The sequence below is a fragment of the Mixophyes fleayi genome, chromosome 7 (assembly GCF_038048845.1).
Source record: "Mixophyes fleayi isolate aMixFle1 chromosome 7, aMixFle1.hap1, whole genome shotgun sequence".
NCBI lineage: Eukaryota > Metazoa > Chordata > Amphibia > Anura > Limnodynastidae > Mixophyes > Mixophyes fleayi.
This window is the reverse complement of record NC_134408.1, coordinates 105,367,090-105,389,185: the sequence shown is the minus strand read 5'-3', so window position 1 is coordinate 105,389,185 and position 22,096 is coordinate 105,367,090. Positions and strand designations below refer to the sequence as shown.

Genomic DNA, 22,096 nt, shown 5'->3' with positions numbered 1-22,096 from the left:
CTGCTCTTATTTATTCAGGTCAGCAACAGTTGAAAATGTAGTCTAACATTAAATGCCAGAAAACTGGGCATGCAAAGATTTAACCTTAGGAGTATATTTACTAAACTGTGGGTTTGAAAAAGTGAAGATTTTGTCTATAGCAACCAATCAGATTCTAGCTGTCATTGTGTAGAATGCACTAAATAAAGAATAGCTAGAATCTGATTGGTTGCTATAGGCAACATCTCCAGTTTTTCAAACACGCAGTTTAGTAAATATACCCCTTAGAATTAGTCATTAATTATATTAGTCATTAAAAATATAGATATCTTTTGTAGTCTTGCTAATTATTACAATTTTGAAAATCCACACTACCTAATTAATCAAATATGTTTATTTATTCTTTTAATTTATCTAATATGAAAACAAATGTATTGATATAAAATGAAAGAAGTATATTTATAAAACATATGCTGACTAGATATTTAATATAAAAAAATATATATATTTATAGGCAATCTTATTTTAATATATAAACTTCAATACATGAAATGTCTAAACCCATATTCTGTATATAATATTTATTCTTACTTACTCTGGCCTATTTCTTCATATACTGTATTCTCTTTAAGTGTAACCTGTACTATGATCAATTTGTCTGGATAAAGGCAGGTATAACCTGCTTCACTTCTATTCTTGATTAACATTAAGCTTCCAGGTATATACATTCTCTTCTCTACACTAGATGTATAAGGATATCAAAGCAAAGGATATCACAGAACATCATACAGCTCGTCTTTGGATGTACTAACAGAGGAGATTCTACTGCAGTGGCTGCTCTCTGCTTGTGTATAGTGACAAGATTGCAGTTGAAGTTGCATTGTATTTAGTAGGCTGCCGGCAAAGGAAGAACTGTACGATAAATCCGATGCTCTTCTCAGTTGTGCAGCCCTGTTCTTTCCGCTGGTATTTGCAGATGCATTAGCTATCACAACTATAATAATGTCGAGGGATGAAAAGGAAAGCGTCGCAAACAGCAAAGAGGAGGGCAAGAGGACTCGTTTCATCCAGCCCAGATAAAGTTGTAGGACAACCCCTTCCAAAGGATTGTAATTGAATGAGCCCATGTGGACTTGTATGGGTGTACAACGCGAGTTTAAAATTTCATTGACGTGGTATTTTAACTCTGCTTATGTATTGTGAAATCTGGGGAAAGAATCATTCAATATATTGGAACCTGTCTTAAAATATATGCAGATGGCAACCTATTTAATCGTTTATGTTTTGGGGATGATGGTGGCATTAAAGGGTATCCAGGTGAAAGCTCAGGTAAGATTGTGTTAACATGACCGCATGCATTTATCTCATTTTGTATGATAATATTATTATTTGTTATAATGATATGTGCATATGTGTTGTTTTACTGCTAGTGACTTGGAGAAAACAGCTAATCATTTTATTAATATGAACACAGAAGTAACATGTTTTCAATCCCAGTACTGCACAGTTAATAGTCTGAATTTGATTACTATTGTACTATATATGCTGTATGTAATATACTAATGGTAGCTACTTATAATGTGTAAATGAAAGTTGTATGCAGCCTATTGCAAAGCAGCAACATCTTTTTCTTAATATAGCGCATTGGATTTGAGGTGAACAGGTTTAAGATGGTTAATAATTTATGTATATGCTTCTTGGTTATTATAGAGATTATCCCATACTGTCATTGCATTATTATAACAATATATAAACAATATCACCACTTTACTTGACTATAAATTGTCATGTATAAGCAGTTACTTGGGAATATAGATTAGCACAATTTACAAAACTATTCTGTAAATTATATGCTTATTTCCATATTTGACTGCAATATTTCTTGCATTTAGCTGGCAGCATTTGGCCTTAAGTGTTCCTAGTACTACCTCAACAGCACCACATAGCAAAATTAAATGTCGCCTTCTCATATCTATTCATCAAATGAAATGTGAGGCATTCTGTGGAACAGTGAAATAAAAGCAGAACTGAAAAATTGTATTGTAGGAAACTCACACTTTCACAATATGGCCTGTTCAACTACAAAACATGATCCACACAGAGTATTGCTGAAATGTTGCTAATCTTGTGAATAAGTAACCAAAGTAGTAAAATGTCCGATTCATTGAGAAACTTAAATTGCAATTCTGCTGACATACTCAAGGGGGAGCTAATTGACTAGAAATGGCAACCTCAAATATACTGTACTTGATTTTAAAGGGAGCATTGCTTTTACATTGATGCCTTGGTTGTGTAGTATGATGCTAGTGAAATGTTTTCCTGTAAATAATCCATTTATAGCCACTGAAGTCTCAATTTGGACAAAAGCGTGCTGCAAGACTGCTAATGATCTAATGATATTATTGGATATTTTTTATCTTCTGGCAGCACGGTGGCTTATTGGCTAGCACTTCTCCCTCACAGCACTGGGGTCATGAGTTTGATTCCCGACCATGGCCTTATCTGTGTGGAGTTTGTATTTTCTCCCTGTGTTTGTTTGGGTTTCCTCCAGGTGCTCCGGTTTTCTCCCACACTCCAAAAACATGCTAGCAGGTTATTTGGCTGCTATTAAATTGCCCTTAGTCTCTCTGTCTGTGTGTGTGTGTGTGTGTGTGTGTGTGTGTGTGTGTGTGTGTGTGTGTATGTGTGTGTATGTTAGGGGATTAGATTGTAAGCTCCAATGGGGCAGGGACTGATGTGAATGTGTTCTCTGTACAGCGCTGCAGAATTAGTGGCGCTATATTCATAAATAGATTATGATTATGATCTTCTAGATAAGATACATTCTATTATTTAAAAAGATAATACTCTGAACCAGATGTTCATCCATCGTTTCCTAAAAATTAATACACAATAATATATATTTAATTACTGGGATATTCTTAATCGGTGTCATAGATAACATTATAAGACTGTTAAGCACCAGCAGCTTCATAATTGATGGCAAAGTCCTAGAACAATATTGGCATTGTACAATATGGATAATGCAGTTATACAAGCAATGTCGAAATGCATTTTTCTAAATGTGTATTTACTGTATGCATTTCTATAGAATTTAATAATTTAATACTGCCGTTTTATTAATCATAAATGATATTGTCTTAGATTTGCATTTTAATTTCCAGTTGGAGGCTAAAATCAGCCTAACTTATTTACAACAACTCATTTTCTATGAGCAAAGACAATTACATTATGTGTCAGAAGTATTTAAAACTAGAACATATATTGCTTATTTATACTAATGTGTGGAAAGAGACTTATTTAGCTACCTTTAAAACTATTTTGAATTAATGCATTTATGTTTTTGAACCAAACATATGCTTAAAGCCATAACTAATAAACAACCAGCTGAAAATTAGTTTGACAAAATAGATAATATATAGAGCTACTCTATATGTGTGGAAGTGGTCCCCACTTATATAAAACTAAATCCTATACCAATGAAAATAATTACATTCTACATGTGCAAGTTAAATATACATATGTATACTTCAATACATTTATTAACATTGACATGATTCTAAAGCATTTCTTATGTAAAGCATTTTAGGGCTTTTTTGAAAATACCATTGCGTATTCCCATAAATTTCTGAAAATGCTTCCACTAGTAAAGGAAAATTTAGTAAAAAATTATATCTAAGCCCTAAAATTATGTTCATGCATAAATTGCAAACAAACATATTGGGCCTGAGTCATTAAGGAGAGCAAAGCATAAAAAAGGAGTAACATTTGCACCTGAGTAAAACCATGTTGTATTGGAGGGGGAGGTAAATTTAAAATGTAGGGACAGATTTATAGTTGGGTTAGGGCATGTCCTAGATCAACTTTAAATTTCAGTGTAATAATAAAGCTATTAAGTATTTGTGTGTTAGATGAAAAAAACAGCCAGTATTTAACTTATGTGCAAAATAATAAACTAATTTGCACCCCTTGCATTGTGACATGGTTTGTCCCAGAGAACATTTACTCCTTTTTTGCCTTAATGACTCAGGCCCATTGACTATATCCCTTTGTTCAAATTATTGGTGCTATGGTAAGTTACACAACTTCTTGTATATGTTAGCTTGGGTAAGTTTTAATACACATTTTTCTATACAAATATTCTTTTAAAAACAGAAATAATAAGTGATATAAGTCTATATATACAGTCTTATAATTTGTGTTCAACCCTCAAGACATATTTTGAATCTGTGTAATTTCTGTTATATTGTTGTAGTAAGTTATACTATTTGATGGATTGATGATTATAGAAATGACCACATCATAATCTATAAAGTCATGCATGTTAATCCACCATACATTAGATACTCAAAACAATTATGTTCAGCAATAAGTCATTTGAGGGGGACATTGTGACATGTAAACTGAAATGGATAGATATGGTGTAATGCCCATTTAATTTCTTTGTGTTGAACCTATTGACCTTTTTCTTGACAATTTAAAAAGCTGAAAAAAGGATCTCTAGGGATTTATGCCTCGAGGAGCACTGCAAGAAATAATTGACATGTTAATTAAAAAATGTAGCCATGGAAATAATTAAAAATAACAAATTTGTATTGTTAGAGGATGATAGTAATAATTGATCATCTGCAGCAATTTGTCCTAAGCAGTACAAGTTGATAGCAATGATATTTCTTTAGTTTCTTTTCTGGGTACCTTGAATGAGAAGCTTGATGTTACTGTAGGGACACATGCCTTCAATAAAACGAGGAGAAACATTTCCAGAAAACTGGGCAAACAAATTGTTAGAACTGACTATATGGATGGACTAAAAGGATAATTAATAATGCATCTGTAGAAATGATTAAATATATAAGTGCTTCCTAATAAATGTAAATATAATATATAAAGTGCCCTTTACATATGTAACTAGCAGCAGCAAATCACACGTTACTGTAAGTTGGTTGTTATTGTGGGGCAGAATATTATAATTTTTCAGATTGCTCTAGCAGAACATGTGGTTCCAGTGTTTAGGTTATGAATACCCTAATACCCATATGCTCGTTGCAAACCAACAGATGTTCTACTGTTACAGTGCACAACTCTTCTAGTATTTTTAATTGACGTAGTTATAGGTCAAAAAAAGAAAATATGTGATGTCATTAATGGAAGATGGAATTCCTCCTTTCAGAGTTTTTCTTTTATAAAAATATAGCCTTCATTTTGGTATACAAAGCTCACTGGTCACCTAGAATTAAGTGCTTCTTATTTTCAATGAAACAATAAAAATATCTGTGCAGCAGTTTTCTCCTAATGCCTGATCACATATGGCGGAAAAGTAATGACTGCATTTACTGTTCCTTAAGCTTTTTATTTAACCAGTGATGCTGCATGATCTTTCTAATGAGTCCAGAAACCCATACTTTAGTTTTCAAAAATAATTTAATAATAAAGGTAGGAAGCTAGCAGAGGGAAATTTTGAATTGCAGCTTCAAATAACTGAAAGTTGCCATAATAAACTTGTGATTTTATTGGTTCCGCTCTCCTATCTAGTTAATAGCAAGTTTATGCATTAATCAAGCAAATTGTGATTGATATTGAATGATTTGAAAGTGAGGATTTATCTAGTGTTTAAAAAAATCCTGCTTCCTTTTCCATTCATTTGAATAGCTTATGCATTTCATTAGGGTAAACATTACATGTAGAAAGTCAAATGAATGAGAGAGGTTCTGGTAAACATTTTTTAATTAATGTGTGCCCCCCTCCCCCAGTAATTCATCAACCAGCCCCAGTGCTAATCAGACTGGGTTGGCTAACTCTAAAATGAGAACAACCAGCATAAGATCCCTTTGCTAAAGTGGTAATAGCAATACCAGGCTTGAGCAAGCTGGACCAAAACCCCCACTCATCCCAGCCTGGTCAGTACAGGTCTGAAGCCTCTAGGGGTGGGGCACAATAAAAAAACAAGCAGCACCCCTGTCTGTAGAGGAAACCAGCCCCTAGCCTACCCTTGCTATACCTTGCACCCGCTGGCATTAGTCTTTTAATGTCAGCATTGTGATTGGCGCCATTGATATTTTCATGGCGGCAGGCTAAGTGTCGACATTTATAGTGTCAGAATTATGTACCCTACCCAATGGCCAATAAAAGGCTGTCTTTACACAACTATCTCTAACATTTACTCTCAAGTGGGTTGCAAAGAAAACCTCCCGGCTTCCCAAAAAATGGTGCTGAACCATTGGATGCCAGTAGACTGCATTTAGAGAAGAATGTATGTTTTTCTCGCATGATATGCGTTACCGTACTGTGCATTTATGCCAAAATGAGCGTGCATACATCTGTATATATATTTCTCATATATTTGACATGTCTCTCTACACCTGGAGATGGCATGTATAGGCCAAGTACCATAAGGATGTGTTCACAAAATTGCGACACAGTCGTGGACACATCCCCAGATTAAGTTTTTAGGTGTCATATCCCTTGAGAGAACAGAAGGATAGGTGCAAATATATGCAATGATATATGAGCGACTTAAATAATTAGCTTGGGCGGCTATATGAAATAATGGCCATTTATGAGCATTACTTTATTAACAGTTATATATTACACTGACCATATATTAATGGGAGTGGGGTTCGTGCTGTATAAACTAAATGATCATGCTCTGGTTTGTAAAAATAGAGGTCGCCATCTCTAATTTCTCGCATCTATCTTTCTACTTCTCTTTATCCCCATTGTTTATAGCCCCTTATTTTTACTATGTTTCTCCTTCTCCTCTTCCTCTATGCGGCTTAAGCGCCCCTCTAAATAATTTTGCTCTCTCTGTCTTTACTGTCTTTCTGTCACTCTCCTGTTTGGTTGCTCTCTTTTCTATATCACAGTGGAGAAACCTGTTCCTGCAGGGATGTCAGTAGGGACTGTCCGCTGCAGTAATAGGCTCCATGGCCCCTATTAACACAGCAAAGGAAGGGGGAAGAATTCTTGGGTCCATCCACTGTTTGCATTCTTCTGACAACCCCATGACTGAGAAATCTCAGATGAGGGGGAGCATGCTGGAGGTGATGATTCAATCAGATGGGGGGGTTCTGGGCAACCGGAACCAACCCCACCTTCCCATGTACAAGCCTGGGTTATAAATTAATTACACCTGGTACATTGTAAGGGTTGTGAATTAAAAAAGTTGTTGTGAGGGTTGTGAGTGTTTCTTCCTGCCTTCAGCATGTGCTGTGTGAAGGCTGGAATAATAGATCTGACCACTCCATATCAGTAGAAAGGAAAATGTAATGGTCCCCAGTTTGTTGCCTATTTTTTGTGAACCCATGGTTTATGAGATACGAATATGTTTTTTTCCCCACTGCCTCTGTGAATATGTATGAAAAAAGAGTATGCAGTATATCATCATCATTATCGTTGTTTATATGGTGTCACATATTGTGCAGCGCCAGACAGTAAGCATACAGGTATATGAATACAACATAACTGTCACTGTTGTCAGAATTCCTGTCCTTGGCAACTCATACCCCACCTGTGGTGCAAGTGCCATGTATGAGTGATACTTGAGGAGATACATGTAGCAGAAAAACAATTACAGTTTCTATATGTATGAGTAGGCAATCAGCATAAAGGTCACAAAAATAATTCCGGATAGGACATCACAGGGGCAAATGAGGCAGATAGACAGACATGAGAAATAGGATAGAGAGGACCCTGCCATAAGAGCTTACATTTTAGTGGGAGGGGGTATTGAGAAAAGGAAGGCGTAAGTGGGACACAAGTGGACGTGGTGGGTGGAGGAAGTGGATGGAATTGAAATGAGGGTTTAGGAGGGAGGGAGTTAAGCAAGCTTGAAGAGGTAGGAGCATTTGAAAGATTATATTTTGTTAGAGAGTCTGATGGGGGTATGGTAAGGAGTACCAGAAGTAGGGAGAAGTATTGGAAATGTGAGTAAAAGGAGATTATAAGAGGGGAGGAAATGCGTCAGCGGAGTGGACAAGCTAGGGTCAGAGATGTATGGAGGGGACATGTTCATGAGAGCTTTGTTGGTAGGGGTATGCAGCTGGAATTGAATTCTGGAGGAAATGGGGAGCCAATAAAGATATTTAAAGAGTGGTGGAGCAGATGCCCCCCTCTAAATAATTTTGCTCTCTCTGTACTGTCTTTCTGTCACTCTCCTGTTTGGTTGCTCTCTTTTCTATATCACAGTGGAGAAACCTGTTCCTGCAGGGATGTCAGTAGGGACTGTCCGCTGCAGTAATAGGCTCCATGGCCCCTATCAACACAGCAAAGGAAGGGGGAAGAATTCTTGGGTCCATCCACTGTTTGCATTCTTCTGACAACCCCATGACTGAGAAATCTCAGATGAGGGGGAGCATGCTGGAGGTGATGATTCAATCAGATGGGGGGGTTCTGGGCAACCGGAACCAACCCCACCTTCCCATGTACAAGCCTGGGTTATAAATTAATTACACCTGGTACATTGTGAGGGTTGTGAATTAAAAAAGTTGTTGTGAGGGTTGTGAGTGTTTCTTCCTGCCTTCAGCATGTGCTATGTGAAGGCTGGAATAATAGATCTGACCACTCCCTATCAGTAGAAAGGAAAATGTAATGGTCCCCAGTTTGTTGCCTATTTTTTGTGAACCCATGGTTTATGAGATACGAACATGTTTTTTTCCCCACTGCCTCTGTGAATATGTATGAAAAAAGAGTATGCAGTATATCATCATCATTATCGTTGTTTATATGGTGTCACATATTGTGCAGCGCCAGACAGTAAGCATACAGGTATATGAATACAACATAACTGTCACTGTTGTCGGAATTCCTGTCCTTGGCAACTCATACCCCGCCTGTGGTGCAAGTGCCATGTATGAGTGATACTTGAGGAGATACATGTAGCAGAAAAACAATTACAGTTTCTATATGTATGAGTAGGCAATCAGCATAAAGGTCACAAAAATAATTCCGCATAGGACATCACAGGGGCAAATGAGGCAGATAGACAGACATGAGAAATAGGATAGAGAGGACCCTGCCATAAGAGCTTACATTTTAGTGGGAGGGGGTATTGAGAAAAGGAAGGCGTAAGTGGGACACAAGTGGACATGGTGGGTGGAGGAAGTGGATGGAATTGAAATGAGGGTTTAGGAGGGAGGGAGTTAAGCAAGCTTGAAGAGGTAGGAGCATTTGAAAGATTATATTTTGTTAGAGAGTCTGATGGGGGTATGGTAAGGAGTACCAGAAGTAGGGAGAAGTATTGGAAATGTGAGTAAAAGGAGATTATAAGAGGGGAGGAAATGCGTCAGCGGAGTGGACAAGCTAGGGTCAGAGATGTATGGAGGGGACATGTTCATGAGAGCTTTGTTGGTAGGGGTATGCAGCTGGAATTGAATTCTGGAGGAAATGGGGAGCCAATGAAGATATTTAAAGAGTGGTGGAGCAGATGAGGAGCTGCAAGTGAGGAAGATTAGCAAAGCCACATCATTCAGTATGTAAAAGGGAAAGGCAAGTGAGAAAAAGACCAGTAAGAAGGAGGTTTCACTAATCAAGGTTGAAGATAATAAGCGAGTGGACCATATATCTGGTATTTGTTTTGGTGTTGAATGTATTACTTGTTTGCGGTCCTCTACAGGCTTTTACCCTGGGATGAACATAGCTTTGTAACATATGTAGCTATTATTGAATGGCAGATGTCTATGAATATAAACAAAGACACTTCTGAAGCAGTGTCACGTTCAGAGAGGAATTACTAGCTGGTATTGATGCAGCTGAACAAGGAGGCACGGAGTCTAGCACACCCCCGGTATTCACCAGGCACCCTGGCAGGGGAGTTTGGGCTTTGCTGCAAGAGCGTACACAGATCGCGGTTCTCCGAGTCAGCCACCAGCATAGTAATGAGTGGACAGAAGCGAAGTCCGACAATCCGGTTTGGAACCAAACGGACGGCAAGGTACAAGGGATGATCCAAAGAACAGTCAGAGGCAGGCCAGGAGTCAGAAAACCACACGGGCAACAAAGGTACGAGGCGAAATCCAAGGAGAGGTCAAGCAGATAGCCGGGTCAAAAACACTGGAAACAGGAACAATCAAACAGGGAGCTGGAGCAGGGTGAAACCAATACTCTGGCACCCTAGTGGTGCCAGAGTATTGAAAAAACCTACAGGTGAAATGAATTGGTTAAATTATATACATCCGAGTCTATTTAGCACTTAAAGCATTCCAGCTGTATTGACTCTATGGGGCATATTCCATTAGCTTTTTGGTCCGCGGGATCGCGCCGGAACGGGCCGCGAAGTCAATCCACGGTACTGCAATAGCATGGATCTTCGTCCGCACCCCATAGGGGTTATTGCGGTACCGTATTACCGGCAATACTGTGCAGGTTCCGCTGTAACGCGTGTTACCGCGAACTGGAAAGCTAATTGAATATGCCCCTATTAGCGAGAAGCATTGCAAGGCTTTTAACTGTACTACATGCTATACTAACATATGGTAACAGAATCCGGCATGCAGAGAGATCACTTACTACAGGAAAGCACCTTTCACCCCCTTCCTCCATCCAGGCTTGAAATGCTACTTCAGGAGTTAACGGCTCCCACGTGTTGGTGGACATGTAAAAAATGAGGATATAGGGGACCAGACAAACCAGGTGCAAATGGGGTAAGAACTTTTTTTTCTTAAATGATTTGTGGATTTGTGTTAATAACTGAAACTACATAATACAGTGGATAAAGTGATGTATGAGAAACTCGGAAATGTAAAAGAATAACCATAAAAGGGACTCATACAAACTGTTTTTTATTGTTCCAGAGTAACAATTTACCTTGTAGCTGCAAAGCTAACATATGCATGTGTTTTTAAATACGATCATAAATGCAAAGTGTTTTAACTAACCTTGATACTGAATAAACATTTATTTTCAAACTAAGATGGCCTATTTGTGCTATAGATAATTATCTATTTAGTTGTTTATTCTCCATGGGCCTGAGTCAGAAGCAAAATTAATACAAGCTCCATTTATAAAAATCGTATACAACTATGATGTAACATGTGCAATCATGTTTTAAGAAGCCCAAATATCCTATTCTATGACCAACCTGGTGGAGGTATTGGAGCTCTTGATGTGTAACTGGGTGTTATAAAGGAGTGAGTAGTCAGGGCTATAAAGGGTAAGCACTGTCTCCTAAAGCAAAAAATATATATATATGGCATCGGCAATTGGCACTGTTGCAAGGCATAGATAAACTTATAAGACAGACTTGATTATTTTGGGTGATCATTCTTACTTAGTAGCCATGTGTCTCTAGCTAATAGACTAATTTATGCCATAAGCTCAATTGATAAAGGAGTCATGGCACTTTCTGGAAATTTTGCTACCCACCTCTAGATTTGGATAGATACATCACATACACATCCATTGATGCAATGGATTTTTTTTTCATTTTGAAAAATAGATTAATTCCAATGGTATCAGGGTTATATGAATGACATCCACTGCCCAAGCTACATGTGAAAGGCCTGCTATTTGATGGAATTTCTGATTAATCTGCACAAAGGCTTCTTCATCCAATGGCAGATGAATAAAATTGGTGATGTGTGATAGGAATGCCCCACTGGAGTACCCTGACAGAATGAAGTATTTCACATTCCTGCTGTAAATACCCACTGTGGTCTGGAATGACCCAGATCCACAGAAATGTAACACGGCCAAAAATGTAAAAAGCAGTGGTATTGCCTTAGGGATGTTGAGTAAAGGTCCTTTGTCAATCTACACAATGTGAAAGTGCTGTAGCACCTCAGCAACTGGCATTCCCAACATATGGCTGGTAGACAAACTCCCTGGACCTGTGTTACTGTTCAGGTTGCTGCCGTTGGAGTAGAACAACATCTGTTGGCTAAACATGCTAACAAGTTCTATGTGGGTAAAAGTAAAAAAAAAAATCAAATGTACTATTTTAATAATACATAATTATAAGCAGTTAAGACTAAAAAATGATTTAAACAATTAGCATGCTTACTATTTGAAATGCTTCAATTACTTTTTTATTTAGAAAAAAATAAACTTCTACTTTGTCAATTATCATAAAATAATCTAGGGGGAAAAATTCAAATAGTTTGCATTGTGCTTAAAAAATACTACTTGCAAAGTGATCACACACAATTTAATAAGAGAGCACAACATAGTTTCATTGTAATTAGCAAATAATAAACAATTTTCAGACATTCGCTTTATTAGCCAAAAACATGCTTACAAAATTTCACCAACCAAATATAAATAGCATTTACACACCTTCACAATTGAAATTCTTAGCACAAATATGTGTTTATTTGTTATTTTATTCTTGTGGTTAATCTGAATCGCTGAGATAATGCTGTCTTGGTCATCATTATCATTTGAATTTTGCACCAGAACTGTAGGAGGTTCAAAAGATACAGCTGAAAATATGCGTACTTACTTAAACGTCTGTGTCTGACTAAGTCGCATCTGAGTGAACGTGCACTCACTGTACGTTGCTACTTTGGTCTGCCCCTTCCCTCTCCTGTCCCCCTTGATAAGTTGCAGCATGTCTTAAGGTTCCAGTATAAATTCCGCCCAAGATTCTTCTGTTTGGAACTTTTAGAGAATTGATTTAACCCATAAAATATACTCCATATTTTATTTTATAACTTTTATCTTATGCTTATTTTGGAGATACCAAATATGGATTCAATGGCTTTAAAAAAAATAATTCATCCCTTATTCTCATTATTTATATTGTACTTTCTTACATCCTGGAATCAAAAATAGATTTATTCTGGAGTTCTTAGCCCTGGTCAACTAAAATACATTGTAATATTCAATGGCAAATACAACTCTATTATTATTATTATATCATATTTTTGTGTTGATTAATACTTTTAGGACTTAACCCCCAGTATATCTGTTTTGATTTCAGGATATAAGATCTGAAAAATGCCAAAGGGGAAAATACTTTTGTTGTAGCTGTTTCAAAGAAGGAGTCTGAAAATGGGATATTTTTAAATAGAGTCAAATTTATTAGATCTCGTATACACGGACCATCTGATTAAGCAGATCAGAATACATTTGTCCATATGTTTTAAGCAATAATCTCGGCATCCTTACACAGAGGGACGTTTAGCTTGGCATTTACACTGATTGGATAACTATTAATAATTGCAATAATGGCTGCTAGACTCCATTATGTAATCCAGACCGAATATTCAAACAATTCTATATCAGTTTTTATAGCCATTATACTTTATTACAGTTTTTATTGATGTGCTCGGTCATTTAAACATAATTTAAACAAATTTGTGTGTGTTTTGTTTTTAGCTTTATTTTTCTGTTTAACATGTTTCTTCTTTATTGTTGGAGTTATAGGGGGAAACTTTTTTTGTTTTTTTTTTTTGTTTTTTTTTTACAATAATTGATTGCATCATGACAATGCACATCAGTAAATTTTACTTAGTATTTTTATACTTTTCCTCTGTAGAATCCAAAAAAGTACAATATGTCAAAAAAATATAAAACTCTCTTGGATAGACTACAAAATAAATGATTCACAGAGCAAGCAAGTAACAGTGGAAATGTGAATGACTGCATAGAGCAATACACATCCATCCGGTCCGAAAGCTGTTAACGAGAGGAAGGGTATTCCCTGCTTTTTTATTATACTTTTTAATTTTAGGTATTCTGATTAGAAGTGCTGGCTCTCCGAAACTAGTAAACCAGTAGCCACTCCCTTAATGGCTTGGGTGACTGAAAAGACTTTAGTAGGGGAATTAAATGTGTCATACTGCACCAGAGCATCCTAGACAGGGAGGGGCTTATATACTGTTTATAGGGTTAGCATATGCACTTAGCTAGTGTGCAAATATTGTTTGCTGCTGTGGAGCCCTAGATGGGCTTTTTGTACGGAATCACGTGATTATGAATTTTCAAGTACAAATTAGATGTACAAATTAGTGCTGCAAAAACAATGGTGGTGGATGAATAAAAGAGCAGGATGGTGTAAGTAATAATAATAACAATAATACAAATTAATATTATTGTTTCATTTCCATATCTGCGGCACTGACAAATGACGACAGAAATGACAATGACAAAAAAATGACGATTACCTTAAAAACGACAAGGTAAAAATAGCGACTTCCCATGTAACAGACATCCAGGATTTCCACCTGCTTTAATGACCTCCACATTGCAACAGAGACTTATCCAAAAATCTACAGTGAGAAACGACATCACTTGTCATGGACCTAGTGAAAACTGCGCTTTTAAAGCGGCAGTGTTGGGACCCACCGCATGTATAATGTAATCCAGGCAGTGGGTCACAACATTGCCACTTTAAAAGCACCATTTTCATTGGGTCCATGACTCCCGTTTTATTTATAAAGCAATAATCATATTACGCAGCTCTCTACAGAGAATATGACATGCACATTAGAACTGCCCCATTGGAACTTAAATTCCCTACCACATGTGTGAGTCAATTTTTGCCGGTATGATTTTGGACTGTGGGTTGAAAGAGGAACAACATACTGGGAGAACATATACTAACTCCACAGATAAAGCCTTGGATGGAACCAAACTCATCAGGTTTTTCATGAGATAGAGAATTTAACTGGAAGCTCTAATGAGGCAAGGACTGATCTATGATTAAATATTCTCCGTAAAGTGCTGCTTAATATGTGGACGTCACACAAATAAAGGGAAATAAATAATACATAATAGTAATAAATAGAAATCATAAATAATTGATGAAAACCAATATACACATGAAATACAATGTTGTAGTAGTATAAAGAAAATATAGGTTGGGTAGAAGTAAGAAGATATACAATGTAAAGGAGATGAATTGATGAATAGTAGTGTAAGAAATGGGATCAGTGATCAGTTCATAAATAGTTGTTTGGAAGCTGGGTAATGAAAAATAAACAAGAAAAAAAAGACAAAAAATTAAGCAAGGTAAGCAAAAGTGGTAAATGAGAATATGAAATTTAAATAATGAATTATGTTAAATCAAGTTATGTTAAAAATATTTCCATAATGTAGATTACGAATGAAAGTGTATACGTATAAAAATGAAAAAAAAAAAAAAAATTCTTACTGAATGTATCCACAAAGGAAACCATTAAATAGTGGGGAACTGTATATGAAGAAAAACAAACACTTACACAATGTCAGTGCAATAGATTACACTAATTCTTAATTTAATATATATATTTGTATACCGTTAAAAATCTACCAGAATCCCAAAACACATTCTGTAGGTGAAAATTTAGCACTAGTCTGTTGGTTAGTTTCTTTTATTTATTTTTTATTTTAAAAGTTATTTTACATAGTAACAGCATTGTAAAGTCTTGTCATGTGATAGTGATTTTAGTAGCGGTAAAACTATGGTGCTAGTGCCTTCTAGTAAGGTCCATCTGACAAATAATATACCTCACCCTTTTCACGTCACCCATTTGATTTCTAGATCTCCGTACACTGACTCACCCCTATGTGTTTTGTCTTTCTTTGTTCTCTTGTTTGTAAGCTCTCTTGAGCAGGGCCTTATTTATGCCACCATGTCTTGCACCTCCTCTCTGGGCCCTTGTTCTCCACATCTCCCTGTCTTTGCACATTAATTGCTTTAATCCTGTTTGCTGAGCCCATGCTCATGGACAAAGTTTTTAGCTTGTGCAGAATAATTTCCAAACCTCTCCTCATTCCTTCTTCTATTTGTGATTGTTTTGATACCCTCTGGCATCTTATTGCCCTGTTTGGTTACTCCTAGCTGTGTTGTAATTTGTATTGCTATGTTTTTTGTTTTATTGTCCTCAGTGGTCGTAGTGGCCTTGTGTAAGGCGGTATGTCATACCGTCACTCACCTCTTCTAATAGGATTCATACTTCACTTGCCAACTGTCATCACTAGTACTCAGAACTGGCCATGCAGCTGGAGCAAAAGATATGACAGAAAAACAAGTAACTTTGCAGAGCTTGAATTGGACATGGCTGCGTGAGCTTGAGTTTGACACACCCTTACTGTAAATTAACTACAACAAACACCCATTCCCGCCACGTTCACTCCACGAAATTGTAGTCTGTAGTAATTGTCCTTTGCGCTCGAAGACGGAGTGAACATGGCTGCATTTACTGACTTATGATTTCACGCACAATACACTCAAAATCAACAGATAGGTGCCTTGATGAGTCAGGCACTTAGTTCTTTAAAGAAAATTTATTTTTGTTTTGGGGGGGTATGCTGCTCAGGGTTATACAGAACCCTGTTTTTCTCCTCTAAAGAGTTCATATGTCTTTACTATATATACTATAATAACCAGTAGCCACTTCTCTAAACGTCTGACGTCTGACAACCAATTGATCAGCACATAATTCTAGATGACTAATCTTTACATCTTTACAACTGCAATAAAATAAGTAGAGGTAGGAACATTGAACATCTAGGCACCTCCTCCCTGTTACGTCATTTGCAACGAGTTCATTCAATTCATGTTTCCAACATGGCAAATTGAGTATAGTAGCAAGCAGCCCAGCATCATCTACTGAATGGATAGACACTTGCAATCCTCACCGGTGTGTGAACACCTTCATCATCATCCTCCTCATTATTAGTGCACGCTAGTCCAGCATCCAACTTTCAAATTCCAAATAACTCCCCTAATGCAATCCATGATTCCCAAGAAACACCCTTGTATGCTACCGCTGCTGCTGCTGCTGAGAGGGAGAAATCTACATAGAATGGCTGAATCACATAAGAATAACTTATTTGAGATATTTATGTTAATTACGGGTGAAGGGCACCGCTGTATATCATTGTAAATAAATTGTGTGTATTTCGGTATAGGAAATATATTGATTTCTAATGTATAATGCCAGGTTAGAGGAAGTCTGTTTTGCTGAAAGAAGGAAATGCTAAGTAAGTCTTTTCATCGCAGAAGTGACAAAAACCTGCTTTCGCCTGAAGGCCCTGCAGGAGGTCATTACCTGTTGTCACATCTTGTTAGAGAGACAGAAATCTGTCTGAACAATGTAGACCCAGAAGTAATTACCCAAGTAATTTAGGATATCACAGATGACTGTGAATTTTTTAAATTGCGTTAACTCCACGTCTAGAGAAATATCTCATCCTGATGTTAAATATCTGTTGTGATATCAGACACTTCGGTGTCTGGTCGGATCAGGGGGTTTACCCCCTGCCAGGAGTTGTGTTAGAATCTGTATAAAAAGGAGCTCTGTTTGACCATGTAGTATCATATTCCATCTGTACTTCTGGGGATCATTAATACCCTACACTAATTTATGTAACTGTCCTTATTAGGACAATTGAGCTAATAGACATCACTGCTTCAAGTGCCTGCTTTGATGCCTACTTACCTACTGTAAGTCCTGGGACCTATGGATTAGACCAATCTAATCCGTTATCCGGCTAACTGCAGCTCTGACCAGTGTGATAGGCCAGATCAGGGTTGCTGTGAAATTATCCACAGCAACCCTGATCTGAAGGCAAGAGGTCACATGTACCAGCCAGATGCCTAGCAAGAGGGTACAATAGCAGCGAGAGTTACCCATAAGGACACAGTTCTAGGTGGCGGTGAAGGAGCCTAGTGGTGACAGGAACAAAAGCCCCTCCTACTGCAATTAGAGGGTGCATTTTGGATAAAGAAAAGGGGACGGTAGCAAGGCAAGCACAGCTGATCCCCAGCAACACACGGACAGGGTGGCATAGGAGGTCCATACTTGTACAGGGAACAAGACGAGTAAGTATTTTACACAACTGTCTGTGGAGCAAGCATTTGCAAGAGTAAACAAATATGACAGTCAGCATCCTCTTGCACAGCAGATCTATAAAGCCATGACAGCTATGTTAACATTGGATGTGCACCCAATTTCCGCCATCAATGCATCAGGTTTTAGACCAGGGGCTGGCTGGCAGACTTTAGCCTGGGGGGACAAGCACATAGCACTGGCCCATAAGCAACGGCCCATCCTTAAAGGGTGGTCTTCGGTACAATATATATTTAACAATATAAAAAGAGGCAATTTTAGTGTTGCTTAATGCAGCAATACTTTACTAATATTAATGATAAATCTTAAATAATGAAAACAAAAAATGCAACAGAAAGCAAACCTCACTTTATATTGAATTTTATTTCATATTTTACTTCTCCCTACAGCACGTTTGGTTTTTTTGGGATTTTTTTTATACCCTGCTGATTATAATGGGGTGTAAATCATATTATAGCAATAGATTATATAATGTTCTATTACAGTACTGAACACAGGGGCTGATTTATCAAAATGCAAAAAGCCCTTTTGCTTTAAAACCTGATGTGTTTGCCAGCAATAGGGCTTGTTTTTGCATTGGCTATATACTAATAGGGTTATTATTTGTTTTAGGGTTAACCTAAAACAAATAATATGAGTGGTGCTAGTGGTAGGAGGAGCAGAGCACTAGGTGTCAATCTGACACCCTGGTCCAGAGGTGGATTAAGACTAGAGATGCTCATTGACCCCGTGTTTTGGTTTTGGTTTTGGATCTGGATTACCGTTGTGTCTTGGTTTTGCCAAACCGCCCTTGCGTGTTTTGGTTTTGTTTGGTTTTGTTTTGCCATTTTGTTTAAAAATCAATGTTTTTGGCATAAAATAACCTAATTTAGTGCTCCACCTGTTTCTTGGATAAGTAAGGTAATTCTAAAGCTAATAAATTAGGAAGAAAACAGTTTAATCCCTGGTAGGCCGTCCTTAATTCTGGACACAAACCTGAATGTCTTCCTCTTCATCTTAGCCTATTACAATGCAGCCATCATCTTTGGGTGTATATTACACCCTACACTTATAGTTAAATATATAAAGAAATGGACAAAGGCACTTTGGTTTCTGTCTCTCTAGGCCTCCCTCCACTTGTAGAAAATACAAAAAAATTCAGCCGTTATAGACTGTACAATATAAATTGAAATGGACAAATGCAGTTTGGTTTCAGTCTCTATAGATCCCCCCCCCCCACCCTACACTTGTAGTTGAATAGAAAAAAATCAGCCTGCATAGACTGAACAATATAAAAAATAAATGGACCAAGGTAGTTTGGTGGCTGTCTATGACCCCCCCCCCCCCACCCTCCACTTGTAGTTGAATAGAAAAAAGCAGCCCGCATAGACTGTAGACTTAGAATATAAAAAGAAAAAGTCAAAGGCAGTTTGGTATCTGTCTGCATCAGACCCCCTCTCCACTAGGAGTAAAATAGAAATCTATTCAGCGTTATAGAGTCTAGAATAGAAATAGAAATTGAGAAAGGCAATTTGGCATCTGTCTGCATCATCCTCATCAACATCATCATTAGCGCCCTCGTCGCCTACACAAATCTCCCCCTCATCCTCTTCTAATTCCAAAGTGGCATCCTCAATTGGTGTATCATCGGCTACACTTGGGCTGTTAAGGCACACATCAGCAGAACTGCTGAAAGGACCCTTCTTTATGGGTACACTAACAGAATGCTCATGATTACACATACCACTGGTGGATGGACTCTTCACAGGGATTGTTGTCATTTTCTGATTCTGAGCATTCATTATCCTCTAATGCCTTACTGTTTTCTTGCAGCTCGCCTTTCATGCGTAACAGTAGTTGTGCACCACTTTTAGACTCCAAATTACTTGGTCTTGCTTGGTCACGAGTGACCGTACAAGAAGCAGGCTCAGTAACATTTTTTGATCTGCCACTAATAGAGAAAGGCGAGGGCCTCATTCTTTCTTTGCCACTGTGTGTGTAGAATGGCATGTTGGCAATATGTTTTTTTATCTGCGATTAACATTTCCTCAGTTACACTTCTTTTTCGCTTCAACACGGTAATTTTTTTTTTGGTATGTGTTTTCTTCCCTGATTTCAAAAGACTATGTACTTTTACATAGGCTTTACCAGATGACGTACTGGGAACACTACCATCAGGACTGGTACCAGCAACTGCTTGCTGATTCTGCTTATATGTGGACTGCTTTGAATCCATTTTAATGAGCCCAAAGCACTTGTAGTGGAAAGTATTGTATTAGATAGATACTGCTGACAAATATGACTTTTGACAGCCAGAAAAAGTAGTGTTTCACAGTGGGGAATATGGGACACCTCAAAATTTTTTTAGAAATACTGCTGACAAATATCACTTTTGACAGCCAGAAAAATTAATTGAAAAATTAGTCTAAAACACTGGGGAATATGGGAGACCCCAAAGCACTTGTAGTGCAAAACATTTTTTAGAAATACTGCTGACAAATATCACTTTTAAGAGCCAGAAAAATTAGTCTAAAACACTGGGGAATATGGGAGTCCCCAAAGCACTTGTAGTGCAAAAATTTTTTTTAAAAAAAGCCTCCTCTATCCTCTTCTCTTCCTGCTCTAACAATTGCTAATAGAATTGGTATTAATAATAATAATGAAATTGTATAGAATAGAATTTAAACTAGGGATGTGCACCGGCGACTTTTGGTGTCTCGTGTTTTGTGTTTTTTGGATTCGGATTTTCGTGATGTTTTGGGTTCGGATTTGTTTCGCAAAACACCTGCCGAAAGGTTTTGGCTCGGATTTAAGGTTTTGGATTCGGATTTTTTTTGAAAAAAGCATAAAAAGTTCAAAAATCAAGTTTTTGGGCTTATTTTCACTCCTACGCTATTATTAACCTCAATAACATTCATTAACAAGCATTTCCACTAATTTACAGTGTATTCTGAACACCTCACAATATAGTTATTAGTCCAAAACGTTGCAACGAGGTATCTTTCTGGACTGCGTAGTGGAGTGGTCCCCACAATATAATAAGAAAACCATCAACTGGTCTTAATCGCACCAAAAAATGTACCTGGACTGCGTAGAGGAGTGGTCACCACAATATAATTTAAAAACCCTGAACTTGTATGATTCGCACCAATAAATGTATCTGGACTGCGTAGAGGAGTGGTCACCACAATATAATTTAAAAACCCTGAACTTGTATGATTCGCACCAATAAATGTATCTGGACTGCGTAGAGGAGTGGTCACCACAATATAAATTAAAAACCCTGAACTTGTATGATTCGCACCAATAAATGTATCTGGACTTCGTAGAGGAGTGGTCACCACAATATAAATTAAAAACCCTGAACTTGTATGAATCGCACCAATAAATGTATCTGGACTGCGTAGAGGAGTGAGTCACCACACTATATGATAGTAGATGCTGCTACTGATGCAGCTGTTGCTGTTGCTGCAGAAGGCGATGCTTCTACCCAGTGGGCTGTCACAATCATATAGTCCTTCGTTTGCCCAGAACCACTTGTCCACATGTCCGTGGTTAAGTGGACAGTGGGTACAACCGCATTTTTCAGAGCACTGAGGACACTTGATCGTACTTCTCTGTACATTTTTGGTATCGCCTGCCTAGTGAAGTGGAATCTCGACGGGATTTGGTACCGGGGACACAATACGTCTATCAACCCTCTAAATCCCACTCCACTGATGGCGGACACCGGGCGCACGTCTAACACCAACATTGCAGTTACAGCCGCAGATATACGCTTTGCAATAGGGTGACTACTATCGTATTTTGTGGTCATGGCAAACGACTGTTGGACGGTCAATTGTTTTGTGAAAGACTTAGCGGTCTTACGACTTCCCCTCTGGGAAGATGACCGACTAACAGCAGCAACAGCAGCAGTGGCAGTAGTAGGCGTACCGCTGCAGGATTCCTCGGATGAATCCTGTATTGGAGAGGACTCAGTCTGGCTGCTGACTTGGGCTGCAGGACTGAATCTGATGGAGATCGTGGAGGAAGTTGATGAGGAGGGTGTTGCTGGTGTGTATCCAACTGGACCACAGGATTTAGGTGTCCCTGTACCGATGACGGTCCTAGCCCCAGTTCCTGAACTAACCACTGAACTATGAAGGTTATTCAGGTGACGTATAAGGGAGGATGTCCCTAGGTGGGCAAGATCCTTACCCCTGCTTATTTGAGCTTTACATAAGCTACATATGGCCATACCTTGGTTGTCCGGATTTGGATAAAAATAACTCCAGACCGAAGAGGTGCATTTTTTGGTCTTCTGATCAGGCATGACGATGGGCTTTTTCATCCCATGGACATCAGCTGTTTCCCCCCCTGGTGCC

The 22,096-nt window shown here is 37.9% G+C and overlaps 1 protein-coding gene across 1 annotated transcript in view; it reads left to right on the top strand.

Moving 5' to 3' along the window:
* Positions 1-726: 726 nt before the first annotated feature.
* PTH2R (parathyroid hormone 2 receptor) overlaps positions 727-22,096 on the top strand; it is a 288,624-nt gene continuing 267,254 nt past the window's right edge. The window contains exon 1 of the mRNA XM_075178631.1: positions 727-1,308. Within this exon, the coding sequence (XP_075034732.1) occupies positions 1,231-1,308 (78 nt within the window). The 5' untranslated portion in view covers positions 727-1,230. The remainder of the gene's footprint in view (positions 1,309-22,096) is intronic.